Genomic DNA, 15,968 nt, shown 5'->3' on the forward strand with positions numbered 1-15,968 from the left:
TGCGGGAAAGGTGAGCGGGGGGAGAGAGCAGAGAGTTGTGGCCGGACTGCAGCGAAAGCCCAGGTGTCCTCTGCACTCTCAATGTTTCAGTTTTTTTTTTTTAAATCCCAGCAGGTTTCCTGCGGGTGGAGGGGCTGCACCGAGCTAGCGAGGCAAAGAAAGCCCGAGGGAGGACTGAGCCGCGCTGCCACACACGTCCTTATCTCCCCTCACCTCACCTCACCTCACTGCCTCGTGGTGCGTGCGTATCCGTCTCCCGGGGTCCGTCCTGCAATGCAACCAGTGCCGCCACTTGCCTCTCGCCTCGGCTCTTGCCACTCTTATGTTCGCCGCCCGCCGACTTTCTTCACCTCGGCTAGCTGTGCGGCTCGGCTCCAGCTACGGCTTTTTCGGCAACACCGCTCCTCTCCTCCGATCTGCTACACCCTCCGCCTCGCAATCTCCCGTTGCTCCTCCTCCCGCACTGGAAACGTGCTCGCGGCTCCTGCTGCACTGGAAGGCAATTCGTGACTCCCGCCGCACTATGGGGCAACTCGCGGCTCTCCGTTGTCCTGTGGGTCAACTCGCGGCTCTCCGCGCTCACACGTGCCCGGCGTTCTGTGGCTCTCCGCCGCGCTGTGGGGCAACTCGCGGCTCTCTGCCGCACTCAGACACACTCAGATGTGCCCGGCGGATTTTGCCGCGTTGAAAGAAGGCGACTAGTGCACCCTGCCGCGTTGTGAAGCCCGGCTCATGGAGCTCACGGGAGGGCACTCCAGCCGCAACGGCGGTGGCTTCTGGCTTCTGGCGTTCTGGCATCTATCGGAGTAGAAAGAGGACCACTAGCAGCCTGGGGTTGATGGCCTGCACTTTGCCTGCCTCATCCCTGCACCGTGTAGTGAAGGACATGAGCTCGCCAACCCTGGAGAGATGCGTCCGTCGTCAGGAAAATCTGTGGCACAGGCTCCTGGAACGGTCGGCCCTTGCAAGGGTTGTGTGGATTCCACCAATGCAGAGAGCTGTATGCCCGACCGGTCACCAACACTAGGTCGTTCAACTGTCCTTGAGCCTGCATCCGTCATCAGGATAATCTGTGGCACAGGCTCCTGGAACGGTCGGCTCTTGCAAAGGTTGTGTCGATTCCACCAATGCAGAGAGCTGTATGCCCGACCGGTCACCAACACTAGGTCGTTCAACTGTCCTTGAGCCTGAGTCCACTGACGAGCCAAGCATTCTTGGAGCGGACGCATATGGAGCCTCGCGTGCGGGACTATGAAGATGCAGGAGGCCATCATGCCTATCAACTGCATGAACACTCTTGCTGGAAGCGAGTGTTGCGGTTTGAACTTCTGGATCAGCGACTGAATGCTGTCGATCCTCACATAATTTGGCTGAGCTGTGGCTGCCAGAGTATCTATCGTCGCGCCCAGATACTGCCGCACATGGGCTGGCTGAAGGTGCGACTTCGGATAATTCAGTGAGAATCCCAGATCGTGAAGAAGGTGAATGGTGTGGGACATGTTGGCGGCGCACTGCTGGGCCGACTTTGCTTGGACAAGCCAGTCGTCCAGATAAGGGTAAATGTGAACGTTCTGCCTCCGGAGGTGCTCAGCCACCGTCGCCAGACATTTTGTGAACACCCTGGGTGCTGTGGTCACTCCAAAAGGTAGGACCCTGAACTGATAATGCCGACCCTGAATGGTGAATCTGAGGTATTTTCTGTGTGATGGATGTAGTGGAATGTGAAAATATGCATCCTTGGGATCCAAGGTTGCGAGGAAGTCCCCCTGATTGAGCAACGGAAGAACTTGCTGCAGCGTCAGCATGTGACAGTGTTCTTAGAGAATATACTGGTTTAGGGGTCTAAGTTCCAGTATGGGTCTGAGGGACCCGTCCTTCTTTGGGATTAAGAAGTACAGGGAGTACACTCCTGTGCCTTCTTCCTCCACCGGCACGAGGTCGATTGCCCCTTTTTGCAGCATGACAAGTACCTCCTGCTGCAATAAGTGCAAATGCTCTGTGGACATAGGACGGTGTTTTGGTGGCATGTTGGGTGGAGTGGATGTTAACTCCAGACAATAACCAAACTGGATAAGTTTCCTGACCCACCTGTCTGTGGTGATGGATTTCCAGACTAGCAGGAACTGCTGGAGTCTCCCCCCGACAGGTGTGGAATGGTCGGGGGGCAGTGACAGGGCGTCACTGTTTGTTGGTGGCGGAGGAACGGGAGTTGTTGTTTCCACGGCCTCTGCCCTTGGTACTGTTGCCCCGATAGCCTCCTCTACTCTGCTTGGTGTAAGAGGACTGCGCCCCACCTTTAGTGTATTGCGTTTGCTGGGACATCTGGCCTCTGGAAACACCTCTATTGCCTGAGTGACGAAAAGTACTGCCCCTAAACTGTTGTGACTGGAGCGCTCCCATGGACTTTGCAGTCTCGGTATCCTTCTTTATCTTTTCCAGGGTGGTATCCACCTCAGGACCAAATAATCTATCAGGGTTTACCGGCTGATTGAGGATGGTGGTCTGTATCTCCGGTTTAAATCCGGAGATTCTGAGCCATGCCTGACGTCTCAACATCACACTGGTGTTGATGGCCCTGGCCGCGGTGTCCGCCACGTCCAGTGTACATTTAATAGAAGCGTTGGAGATGAGCTTCCCTTCCTGAATAAGCATCTACGCTGTCTCTTTATACTGATCTGGTAGATGTTGTAACAGGGTCTCTAGTGTGTCATAGTGCGCCCTGTCATATCTGGCCAAGAGTGCCTGAGTGTTTGAGATACGCCAGATATTGGCCGCTTGAGCCGCCACCCTCTTCCCTGATGCCTCCAGCACTTTAGATTCCTTGTCAGGGGGAGGAGCATCACCAGTGGTTTGCGAATTCGCCCTCTTCCGGGCATTAGAAACGACCAGAGAGTCCAATGGCAACTGGCCCTTGATGTAGGTAGGGTCGCCAGTTGCCGGCTTATATTTCTTTTCAATCCTAGGGTTGATCACCCTGGCACGTGTGGGTTCTTTAAAAATGTCTGCAGCATGTTTCAGAACCCCTTTCAGCATAGGGAGAGTCTTGACAGTCTTTTCTGCCATGGAGAAGGTATCAAAGAGGAAGTCCACTTCAATAGGGTCAGCATGCAGCTGGACGTTGTGGTTTTTAGCCGCGCTCTCATTTAGAGCAATAAATGCCGCAGAATCCTCAGTAGGAGAGGTTTTGACATTGTACACCTGAGTGTCCAGGGCAGTTTGCTGATCCCCTGGGGCCCCCTGCATCTGCCCAAGAGTCCTGGTGATCCTGAGGATCAGTGTTGGCAGGAAAGTTATACTCCTCGTCATCACCTTCCTCAGCCTCCACATCTGAATAAGTGGGTGAGGGTGTAGCAACTCTTGGAGTCCGTGGAGCAAGTGGCTCAACCAGAACCGGTGAATCCGTAGAAGGCTTCTTGCGCTTCAAAGGAATCGTGTAGGACTCCAAAGACTGTGTCGCTGTGATCTTTCTCTTGTAGAGGGTAAGTTTCCCGGTGTCGGCGTCGATAAAGTGTTCCGACTGCTCCTCCATCAAGGGTTGTCGATGCTTCAAGCTCCCAAGCGGCTGAGAAGGCTTCGACCCTGCAGACCCTTGCATGGGCGCTTTGGCGACCGACCGTGGTGTGAAGGCCTTTGGTGCCACCTTCGGCGGCAACGTAAACAGGAGTGGCGTCGAAGACTTTGGCGTTTTGGCAGCTGGCTTCGGGGTGGAAGCATCCTTCGGATCGACCGCCGAAGCCTTGTTCCTGATGCGTTGCAGTGAGTCCGACACCTGCTTCGTAAAGGAAGCGGACGGTTTCGTCGACCCGACAGACGTCCTCGGTCCACCAGCGTGTGAAGACTCGAGCGTCGATGTCTTGGGCTTCTCCGGCCGAGGTACAGGATCAGCCCTCTTAGGTGCGCCGTGTCCTCCTTCTGTGTCGACGGCCTTCGGCGCCGACGTTTTCGGGTCGGCGGCCTTGACTACTGGGTTTGGGGCCCCAGTCTTCGGCTCGACGCCCTTGATCGATTTTGGCTCGACGCCTTTGACCGAATTTGGCTCTACGCCTTTGGTCGACTTCACCGGGTCGACAGCCTTCTTCGGCTTCGGCTGCCCCGACATATCGGAAGATGAGGAGGCGGCCAGAGGGACAGACGTCTTCTGTTTCGACGGCGTCTCCATCACTTTCGTTTTCGTCGACACCGAAGGTTTCACTTTCGGTTTCGTTTTGACCAACGGCGGCTCCGCAGAAGTGTCCGTAGCCGGGCCCGTAGGCGAGGCCGTGGATCTGGGTGTAAGGTCTTGGGTAAGGCCGTGTGGCGATCCCTCAACCTGAGCCTTAGTGATTGTTCGAACGGGGAATAGCTCTTCGCCTGAACTATCTTCCGTGGCCCCATAGGCCTCATTGTCGTCTCCTACCTCGTTGACGACTTCTTCTGCATTGAGCACTTCGACGTCCGCGTCGTAGTCGTAGTCGATCTCCTCTGCTGGAGGTGAAATCTGCATATGAACTTCTGGTTCGTCTGCTTCTTCTCTCTCGAAGATGTCCACCGGTGCCGGGGCCGACTGCTGGGCCTCCAGGCGCGCCACGCGCCGAAGCCGAATCGTCTTCTTCGATCGAAACCGGGAACAAGCCATACAGTTGGCTTCATCGCGGTCCGGCGACAGGCACTTGTTACACACCGGGTGGACGTCGATGTGGGGATACTTCGCTCCACACACGGGACATTTCTTGAACGGGCTCCGTTCCATGATGTGTCGTCGAAAGTCTTGCTGCGTCGACTGGGCCTCGAGCACCGAAGAGCCACGCGAGTCCTCTGGATGTCCGACTCGGGAACTGAGCCGGAACAGAGCTGGGCACCGAGCGCAAAACAATACCGACGGTATAGGAAAAGGCCTTCAGGCCTTAAGAAAAGTCTATATCGATTCCAAACTGGAGATAACGAATATACATCCGAACCCAATGGCGGAAAAAAACAATCTGGGGATGGAGTCGATGCCCATGCGCACTGTAGTCCAGGGGAGGAGCCACCTATCTCGTGATACTTCGAAGACTCTTCCAGGACAACAATGTGCAATCATCCGGACCCAACACTAGGCGGCGATCTATGCTATAGATATGAATTCAGCAGCCCACATACCTCGAACTAATTACTTTACGACCCACAGGGCTTATTTGTCTCCTGCAAGACTGTCCAAAATATCAAAAGGTCCCCCTGTCAGCTGCAAGAAGTGTGGTCTAGTAAATGCTTCGGACATTCATATGTTCAAAGACTGTCCTGCGATAACTGAATACTGGGGGAAAGTAGGCATAACTATATAGTACATTCTGGGATTCCCTGTTCATATATCTATCCCCTTGGTCATCTTCAGTAGAGCTAGCGAAGTAATAGGGCCTGCTAGGGGGTTCCTCTTCTACGCAATATTGCTGGCCAGGAGAGAAATTTGCAGGAAATGGACAGATGTTACACCCCCCCACACACGGAATGGCTAACCTCCCTGTATAAGACTTCCAAGACTGATCTGGTCAGATTGCAGAGTAGCAGGAAAAAGGCAATATGGGATTGTTTATTGAAGTGGTCTTAGCTAAATTAATTGCTAATTATTAAACAATAACTTTTGGATCCTATGATTATGTCCCATGGATGCTCTCCGGCTGTGTTGGGCCCTCCTCGAAGTTTTTACAACTAGCTGGCCAACATTTACAGTCTTTGGTCACAGGGTATCAGAAGAGAGTGTGACCAACCCCTAAATTTAGAATGGGGGACAGTGACATTATGCGGGATTGTGGTTTACTGGTAGGCAGGTGTTGTCCCCCGGTTCCATACTCGATGCCTACGTCTCCTTAAAACCGAGTAACTGTAATAGACAGCCTAATCTCTGTCAACTTAGGTCTGAGGCGAATGAGGATATTAAAAAAGAAAAAAAAATGACAGGTGTTACTATTACCTTTAAATTTACCTTGCTAAGGAGAGAGGAAAGCTGACGCTGCTGTGCCTTGACGTTGTGGCATTGCAGTTCACCATAGATTTTAACGAGGAGCGTTCAATTTACAGATTCAACTTTCTGGCTCTCCTAAATCAAGCTTCAGAGATTCACACCTCAACTCTAGACAAGTACAAAATCACTTAGATTCTAAAAAACGCATCACCTGCAAGATCTGCAACATCACATACAAGGCAGTGATGGCAAGTGCACCACCCTATCAAGATGAAAAAAATCCACCTTCAAAGGAGATCAATGAAACAGAAGAGAACACAACATAGGAAGATCTGAAACCAAGAAGAGCAGAACATAAATAAAAAAGCAGGAGCAAGCCTTGACAAATAAAGCATCCAGGATACTGAACAACATCTCTCCACATACATCAAACACTGTCCTTAGTTAAAATTATAGCATTGTTTCCTTGAACCAGTGTACTTCTGTGCCAGCTGCTTCAATCACATTTGTGCTGTGTTCTTTTTCCTCCTTGAAGAGCAGCCTTTGCCATAGTTACATTATCCCTCTTTCAGGACAATGCAGAGGAGCAAGGTGCAAACGGAGAGTAATTACCAATAGCTGGGAGTCTCCAAATCTGGGCTAATTAAGAAACAGCAGCATCAAGCCCTTAACACATACATGCATACATCAGAAAAGCTCCATAGACTTAAACTTTACACAGAAATGCCTACATAAATTACTTGTCCTCAGGACAAGAGAGGGGAGGGAGGGATCTCTGGGAAAATTACAACAGTCAATTCTCATCATTTATACAGGGACTGACAGAGTAATGTGGGAATTAAAGTCAGGTTTTTCTAATCTAACAATTTAAGGTAGTACGGGTAGGAGCATAAACATGGGACATTTCAGTGAACTTTGCTACAAAAGCTGCCATCAGTAGAAGTGAGCCTTGCAAAACATAGAAGCGACAATGGAAAAGGAACATTTGTTGACAACAGTTGACATTTGGCAGCCCAGTAAAACCAAAGATGTCAAAGTATGGAAATATAGCAATGTGCTTGCCCGATAATGGTTTTGAGCATAGGGAATGTGTACACCTACGTTTGTCTAGCTACGCCTTCCTGCTGGCATGTGTGGAATAACAAAGTTGTATCAGCTGACAGGGGCTAGGAAAGATGGGAACACACCCATGGTGAGAGATAGGGTAAATGTAAATGACAGCATAGACTTCAACAACCTTTTATCTAAACTGGACCAGAGTAGCACTGGGGCATAATCTCCTATGGGAGCAAACATGGATGCCTGGTACTCTCCAGAGGGGCGAGATGGGGTTACTGAAGGTTAGGCCTCATACTCTAGGAGACGTCCTGTTGCACAAGAATATGGGAGCATTATCTATTCACCAGAAACATGTGGTGCTGACGTATGCATGGGAAATAGTGGAATGAGTCGTGTATTTGGATGCATTGTTTCACGATTGGGGGAGCTATCTGGTAAAACACTAAAGAAGGTGGGATACTAGAAGCTCAGCTAATTCATGCAATATAGTGCCCACTCCAGAATCGTCTGGAAAGAACATCCACTGCCTAATGACAAGTGCATACTGTGTGAATTAAGGGACTACGGTCCACCTCAGAGTGCAGAACCTCTTCCAACATGGAGATTTGGGTGAGTGGATAGTCATAAGTAACATTGGCACTGCAAAATAAACACTTAATAGGACCCAAAAGACATAAGTCAAGTTACCACTAAGTGGATTTTATGTGACAGCAATATTTTAGAAACATAATCCGATCTTACGAGACACCTGTGCAGTTTTGGTGCATGATTAGTCATAGGACCGTGAGAGATGTACACTTTGCGTATAGCACAGTCTGTTGCATGTTTGCACTAAAATAGGCCCGCACTGTAGTTTAGTTTGTGTGTAACTTAGTGACAGGACAGTAGTTGTCTCATCGCAGTACTCATCTGCCGAGGACCTAGCTAGGGAGGTGCCTTAAATGGGCTCGAGCATGGACTCCATGAAATGATGCCCAAGGGTAGCACATCTGATGATAAGAGTTAATGCCAAAGGCTGGAAGGACCTTGCTTGCCAGCGCTGTAATTAACTTGGAGATGGTGGTCCATGCAAAAAAGTATTCCAGATTGAGGAGGTCCCAATCTTCAGGCGTGAAGATTGGGGATGTCGCCATCTTGGATGGTGAAAACAAGTGCACTCTATTATGGCCATTTTCATTACAATTTATGGACCATTTATATTTTCAAGGCATGGTTTATTTATTTATTTATTTATACTCTTATATAGCGCAGGACTCGACCCCCGAAGGGGTATCTCCACGCTTGCGCTTTTACCAGAAGAGCCCAATCAAGATTATAGACTGTGAAGTGACTAATAGTTAGGATGTTGAACATAAGTGGGTTTTTACAGACTTCCTGAAGGACTGAAAATTAGTAGTTTGTTTCAGAGTGGAAGGGAGTGAGTTCCAAAGAATGGGGCCTTTGTAGGAGAGAGCTCGACCTCCCTGTCTGGCTCTCCTGACCCTTGGAACCTGAAGTAACTGCTGACTACTGGAACGCAGGGAACGTCCTGGACTGTAGAGGTTGAATTTTTCATTCAGATATTTGGGGCCAGTACCAGACAAACACATATGTATGTAATTGTTATTGTTATTGTTAACAGATTTCTTGAGCGCCTGGCTGCCCGTGAGCGTCCCCGCGCTGAATAAGTACAGATGGAATCTGAGAGGAAGGTTTTATGGGAACAGCCAGGTTTTCAGAGCTTTTCGAAATGCCAGCAGGTTGGGCTGTGCGCGGATGTCAGGGGGGAGGGAGTTCCACAATCTGGAGGCGTTGTAGGAGAAGTGCGTAGGTTAAGAGTTTAATACCATGGGGGGTGACTATATTTTCCAGAGGGGACATATATACGTTGAAGAGCATAGGGCTCAAAGAGGAGCCCTGTGGTACTCCGCAACGTATAGGGGTCTCTTTAGATGTGTAACTACCCTCTATAACCTGGAAGGAGCGGTCATGCAGAAATGATATCAGCCAGGACAGGGCAACATCTGTGATCCCAAGATCTCTAAGTCGCTGGGCCATGATTTGATGGTTGACCGTGTCAAAGGCCGCGCTCAGGTCCAGGTATCCATGTATGGTGCAACAGATTTTAAATTTGACACGTTGCCTAACCGGAAACCAGTGAAGTTTGGCCAGAAGGGGCGTGAGGGGGTCCTAGGCTGGGCGTTGAGAACAAGTCTCGCCGCTGTATTCTGGACCACTTGTAATCTATTTAGTTGTTCCTCATTGGCCGAGATGAACAGGCCATTACAGTAGTCCAGCCTATTGACTACTATGGTCTGGACAAGCGTTTTCCTGTAGTTATCAGGCAAGAGTGGAAAAACACGACGTAAAAGTCCGATAACACGGAAACAGGATCCAGCAACTTGGCTTGTATGTTCTTTCAGCAATAGTGCCTGATCTAGCCGCACACCGAGATTTTTTACAGTCTGTTTTGGACAAGGTGCTGGTCCAAGGTCCAGGGGCCACCATTCTGGAGACCACAGGAGAGTGGCCTCTCCGAACAGCATGACCTCTGTTTTGCCTACATTACACTGGAGGCAATTTGAGGCCATCCAGTCCGATACTGCACTCATGCCGTCCGCGAAAGATTTTTGTATTGCGGGCGTGAGGGTCTGAAAAGGGAACAATAGTTGGGTGTCGTCAGCATACGACACCGGGGTGAACCTGTATGCTCTTACAATGTCTGCCAAGGGGGCCACGTACACATTGAAGAGGGTAGGGCTTAGGCATGAGCCCTGTGGCACTCCCTTGGTGAGCTCCCTTGAGATGGAATAGTGGGAGCCCAATCTGACTCCTTGTAGGCGACCTGAGAGAAAACTCTCCAACCAGGACAGAGCCACGCCTCCTATGCCCACCTCCCTCAAACGATCGAGAAGTATCTCATGTGACACCGTGTCGAAGGCGGATAAATCTAACAGCACCAGAATCATGGAGCCCCCTCCATCCAGTGCCATCCTGATGTTATCGGTCACTGAGAGGAGGGCAGATTCGGTGCTGTGATTGGGTCTAAATCCAGATTGAGAATAGTCTAGACCCTCCGCTGTCTCGATGTAATTAGACAGATGGGTGTTCACATGCCTCTCGGTCATTTTGCTAAGGTATTGCGGGAGAGAGATGGGTCGGAGGTTTGAAAGATCTGTCCAGGGAAGTGCTGCGTTCTTACGAATGGGGTTCACCACCGCTTTCTTCCACTCCATAGGCACCTGTCCTTCCTTAAGAGAAAAATGTATAACTGATTGAATCTGAGGTCCAAGCAGAGCGCTCAGGGAGGCAACCATTTTAGCAGGCAGAAAATCATCAGGGGACCCCGATTTTATGCGGCTAATGAGGTATGGAAGGTCTAGATCACTAACTGCCGGAAAAGTCATAAGTGAATTATCCCCATATATGGGCAGAATGGAGGGAGTTGAGATGTTGTTCCTTTGGCTGGAGGCCTTCATTATTTTATCATAAATCATATTTATCTTGTTTTAAAAAAACAGAGAAATATCATCGCATAGGGACTGGGAAAAGTCATCTGGACTTTCACAGGCTGCCGGTTTAGTAAATGCCTGTAGAATTTTATTTAGTTCCTTAGAAGAGTTGCTCGCCTCTGCGAGTTGCTGCTTAAGACTGTTCTTCCTTGCCAGCTTTATGTTTTTGTAATAATTAGATTGGGCGTCTTGATATGCTTTCTTATTTTTCTTTGTTCGAATTTTCCTCCATTTTTTTTCTATCTTTCTACATCCCTGCTTCTCAGTTCTTAGTGCTTCAGTATACCATATTTCTTGCTTAGAGGTGGGGTATTGTTTGTGTAACTTTAAAGGGACTAGTAAATCGATTGCCTCTATAAGAGAGTTGTTAAACTTAAGCAGTGCGGACTCCACGTTATCCTTTTCTATAAAAATAGGCTGTTTCCACACCCTCCGCAGCTCATCCACCGTGACTTTATGCCACTGTCGACGCCAGATTGGCGGGAGAGTGTTTTTTTGTGAAGGTTTGTTCATGCCCAGTAGAGAGAATTCCACTAAAAAGTGATCAGACCAATTTATCTGAACAATAGGTTGACACCGTACTTTGGAGCAGTTGGAAAAAAGTAGATCCAGAGAGTGACCCCCTATATGTGTAGGTCCACTATTCTGTGTAGGTTCGCTATTCTGCTATTCTGTAGGTTGTAGTCTTTATTGTCTTCGCATACAATACATTGGTGTATGCTAGTTAATATGTCAGGCGGATTATTGGGTAATGCGACACCTTACAAGGGGGCATAGAGATTAGGCCATATATATATATATATATATATATATGTATATATATATATATATATATATATATATATATATATATATATATATATATATATATATATATATATATATGAACCCAATCCTGTGTTCACAATCCTTTCGAAAAACAGGCACCGACTCCGTGGGATTCAAATCAAGGGTCTTTATTTGCAAGACTAAACGATCAGACGCGTTTCGGTGGACAGGTCCACCTTGCTCACTACATCTGAGTTCACCAAGTGCATGTTCAACATTTATAGTGACTACTGATAACCCATTGGTTCTTTTTGGTACGACAAAACTGACTGGTGACACAGTAATAGACATGGAAGATAATTACGTTTTTTGCAGAGTCATGTTTTAACAAATTAAAGCAAAAAGTCTATAATGCAATTGTTTTCATTTTTAAACATTTACGGTTCTAAGGATGCAATATTGAAATAAATTAAAACAGTTTGTGCATGTTTTCACTTTGAACAGAGAACAGAGAAAGTGAAGAGTCACTGGGCTATGTGGCAGTGGACATGAAAGAAAGGTTGCACTCTCTATATAGGCTGCGAACGCATGACCACTCTGTAATTTCCCACCCGCATTGATGGTTGTGCCTCGAGTTTCGACAGGAAGGTAAGAGAGTCTGGGTATCAGTTTGACAAATGCGAGGATTTGGCTGAAAGCATGTCCTTTTATTTATAAACAAACAATATCACAAAAGATCCTTTGGTCGAAAATAAAATAAATGCACTGAGTTTGTGTATACATTTATCAGTTTTTTACTTTCCACGGGGGAGACGGAGAGGCGGGAAGATTGGGGCTGGTTGTTTAAACCGAGTTGTTACAAACGTGAACCGAGGTGAAAAGGGTTCAGGATTTATGGATTTAGCTCAAGGGTTTACATTAGTGCTGGATAAAATTTAGCCAAGTGAGCACAGCTCCGTGTTACTGTTATGCTAAATGCGAGTGTTTGCTAGCTTCTGGTGCCATTAGAAACATTATTCGCTGTCCATGGCCTTCCGAGCCACGTGTTTATCTTGTGAGTGGCAAGTTCAAAACCAAGTTCAAAAACAGAGTTCAAAAACAAAGTTCAAAAACAAACAGCATGGTATGCCAAAGAGACATTTGTGTGTGATGGTATAATACCGTACATAGGTCTCAATCATGATTGGTACAAAATGTGAACAGTGAAAAGCATATGATGCCGTTTTTTCTCTCATAGTGTATAGGCACATGAGATACAATTTTATAGCATTCATGAGACATGATTTCAAAAAATAAGTTATTGCACCGCAAACACATCTGCCCAAGTGGGCAAGATAGCCATCGAGAAATAGCGTCAAAAGTATCCCCTGAGCGGGAGTGAAACATATTGTCTTGTGCCTTGTGGCTGGTTTACTGCTTCCCCTCTCCCTTTGTTAAGTAATGTGAAAGAAAAAAAAAACAACATTGGTCCCATTAGTTTATACAGGGAAGGGGTTCTGTGATTTAACTTATGAGAAACCAAGGACATGTCATCTCTATCAAGCACAATCTGTGTCACAGTTAAAGTCCTATTGCCGTTATGTGATAAGAGTGAGTAAATTTTTCAAAAACAAATATAAACAAACATTAAAGGTGTGACTGTGCGGGTTTAAAAAATATATACAAAAAGATGGTGAAATTAGATGTTAAGACAGCTTATGGTTTTAATGTTAGACCGCGAGGGGTTGCTTGAGATGTTTTAATAAACTTATGGAACAGTTATAAATGGACACTTAGTGCTTCATCAGCATTATGACCATTTGGAATCTTAGAGTTGAGCTGAATGATGTACTTGGACTCTAGCCGTCTCAGTGCTTGTAACCTGTTCCCACCTCTTGGATTTGGTGCTACATGGTCAATTACGAAATATGTTAATTCGTCTTTGTTGCCCTTGTGGTGAGCATTTATATGTCTTGCAAAAGGGTATGTCGGGTCATCATTACTGATGGCACGCAAGTGCTGCAAGATTCTCACATGGACGGGATGGATCGTACTTCCCACATACATTTTCTTACATGTGCAGCTAAGTACATACACTGCGTGGTCAGTTTTACAGGTAAAATGGCCTTTGATTGTGTAGGGTATTTTTCTGAAAGGGAATTCAACTGTTTTGGTGGTGACTCCATGTAAGCATGCTTTGCATTTTGGGCACTTGAAAAAACCTTTTTGAGGTTGTAACCAAGGCTTGTCTTTGTTCATGTTTTTGTTTATCGTGGGTGCATAGTTAACGAGTTCCTGTCGCATTGATATTGCTCTGCGGAAGGTTAACTGAGGTAACTTAGCACAACTCTGTCCAATGGTAGGATCCATTCTTATGAGTGGCCAGTGTTTGTACATGATTCTGCGAAGGTCTTTGTGATGTTTACTATAACCTGTGATCATTCTGGGAGTGAAGGGTTTGCTATCACCCTGGCTGGTTGTTGTCTGGGATTTCTCTTTTAGTAAGTCTATTCTAGTGAGTTTTTCGCTTTTACTTTTGGCTTGGTCTAGTGTTTTTTCTTTATATCCTCTCTCTCTCAACCTGGAAAAAAGGCTCTCAGTATTGTCATTTAGGTCACGTGCAAGAGTGCAATTTCTTTTCATGCGGAGGCATTCCGCATATGGTAAGCTCTCCTTCAATTTTACCGGGTGGAAGCTGGATGCGTGTAAAATTATATTACCCGCTGTCTCCTTCCTGTACGTTCTGGTTTCTATTTTGCCGTCTTTCTGAAAGACCTCCAAGTCTAAGAAGGCGATTTTTGTGGTGTTAGTAGTACATGTGAACTTTAAATTCAGACTATTTTCATTGATGGTTTTAACAAAGTCACAAGCACTTTCTTCTGTTCCCTTCCACACCATAAAGATGTCGTCTATATACCTCTTATATAGGACAACATGATTGAGGTATGTGTCGGTGTGGTGGGCCATGAGTACTTGCTCCTCCCACCAGCCCATATGCAAATTTGCATAGCTGGGGGCAAAGCAAGTACCCATGGCCGTGCCTTGGGTTTGTTGGTACAGAAGTTTGTTGTAAGTGAAAGTATTATTGACCATACACCATTCCGCCATTTGGACCAGCATCATTGTATGTTGGTGTAGTGTGATGTTGCGACTACCCAAAAAGTGTTTCATTGCATTAAGGCCATCTACATGTATATATATATCACATACCCCCATTTCAAATCTTTTTATCATTTTAAATCTTTTTACTGTGCAATAAAAATGACACAATGCTTGGTAAATGGGATCCTAAAGTCTGACTTATGTAGAACTGTGGTCTTTGAGCAGTGACAGAAGGATATAGACTTTGCCTGATGAAAAGCAAATCTTTTCAGATGAGCAGACTGCACACTAACCGTGGCTGCAGAGAGCTGGTGCCCCAGCGTTATGTAGACGGTGAACATCACAATAGCAAGGATCAGAGGCAGCGCGTCCCAGAAGTAGACACAGACCGCGTCCAGGTACTTGACGGTCCTCAGAATTCGAAGCTCCTTTTTACGAATGTCTCTCACTTTGGCAGCAAAGAGCTTCTCCCAAGCGTAGAACTTAATCACCTGGATCCCACGCAGGATTTCTGTCATCAGCTGAAAGACAGGAGTTGGGAGAAGAAATTAGAGGGCAAACCAGGGTTACTTAACATTGCCACAGAGCCATCGCAAGACGAAGAACTATGGATTACATTTATGTGTAACTCCGCTGAAATATATATACAGGGGGTGCCCAGTACTGTGAAACATGGCAGATACGTTGCTGACAACTTTTTCAGCATACATTTGCTCTGGAAATGTCACAGCACGCAACTCTCTTTGAAGCTCTCATGATCTATATGACACAATGTACATGTGAGTGTGAAACATGGAAGGGGTTTGTCCTGTAAGGATCAATAGGGTAGACAAATGGGACAATGTGTGACCCAACTACCACAAATCACACGACTTCTTCTGAACATTACACACATTCACAGTTATCGGCAATTCACAGATTTAAGATAGTCATAAGCCTACCTGTCACCTTATACATTGCTTTAGCTATCACAACGTATTTTAGGATTTTGCAAAAATGGTTTCAAACTCTAAACAAACATGCATTAGGTGAAGTAGTGAAAGACAACCCTTCACCTTCATAGAGTATAAAACAAGTATTGGACTCTTGATTTAATACAATAAAAAAATCGTCAACATAAATACATTGAATATCCTTCGAGAAATAATGGACTTTCTGAAGATCATATACGAGGTCCAACTGTCTTCATCATGACCCAAGCATCAATATGAACACCAGGCTTTGTGGAGGTGCATCAGTGGGTTCATCTGTTTTATCTGGATACCATGGAGGCTTACACAGCAGTGTCAGAAGGGAGACAATGGCCATGAATGGAGCTGGTCTGTGTTTGATCACTCTTTCTCCAGATTGGGTTTATACCTGAGAAGCTTTATTGCTTGACTTGGAAGGGAGGAAGATTTATCTACCTACACAAAGAGGTGTCTTTCGACTATCTCGAAATAGTGCCCTAATTCTAACAGACAATACAAGGCCAGCGAACTGGCCGGAAGGTTGTGATGACATTCCAAATAACCAAGCCCCCCACTGAGTTCCAAAACCCAACTGCTCAGGAGAAGCAACTACCATCAGGCCGATGAACTGTTTTGTCACCTTCAAAAGTTAAGAATATTAAGTCTATTTCGTGCCAGTTTCATCGCTTGCTGATATAGTGA

At 46.7% G+C, this 15,968-nt stretch overlaps 1 protein-coding gene across 1 annotated transcript in view; it reads right to left on the reverse strand.

Moving 5' to 3' along the window:
* Window positions 1-15,968, reverse strand: part of LOC144762276 (ATP-binding cassette sub-family C member 10-like) — a 1,522,948-nt gene that overhangs the window by 1,173,232 nt on the left and 333,748 nt on the right. The window contains exon 5 of the mRNA XM_078647417.1: window positions 14,610-14,837. Within this exon, the coding sequence (XP_078503543.1) occupies window positions 14,610-14,837 (228 nt within the window). The remainder of the gene's footprint in view (window positions 1-14,609; window positions 14,838-15,968) is intronic.

This window comes from Lissotriton helveticus, chromosome 6, assembly GCF_964261635.1.
Source record: "Lissotriton helveticus chromosome 6, aLisHel1.1, whole genome shotgun sequence".
In the NCBI taxonomy this organism is placed as follows: domain Eukaryota; kingdom Metazoa; phylum Chordata; class Amphibia; order Caudata; family Salamandridae; genus Lissotriton; species Lissotriton helveticus.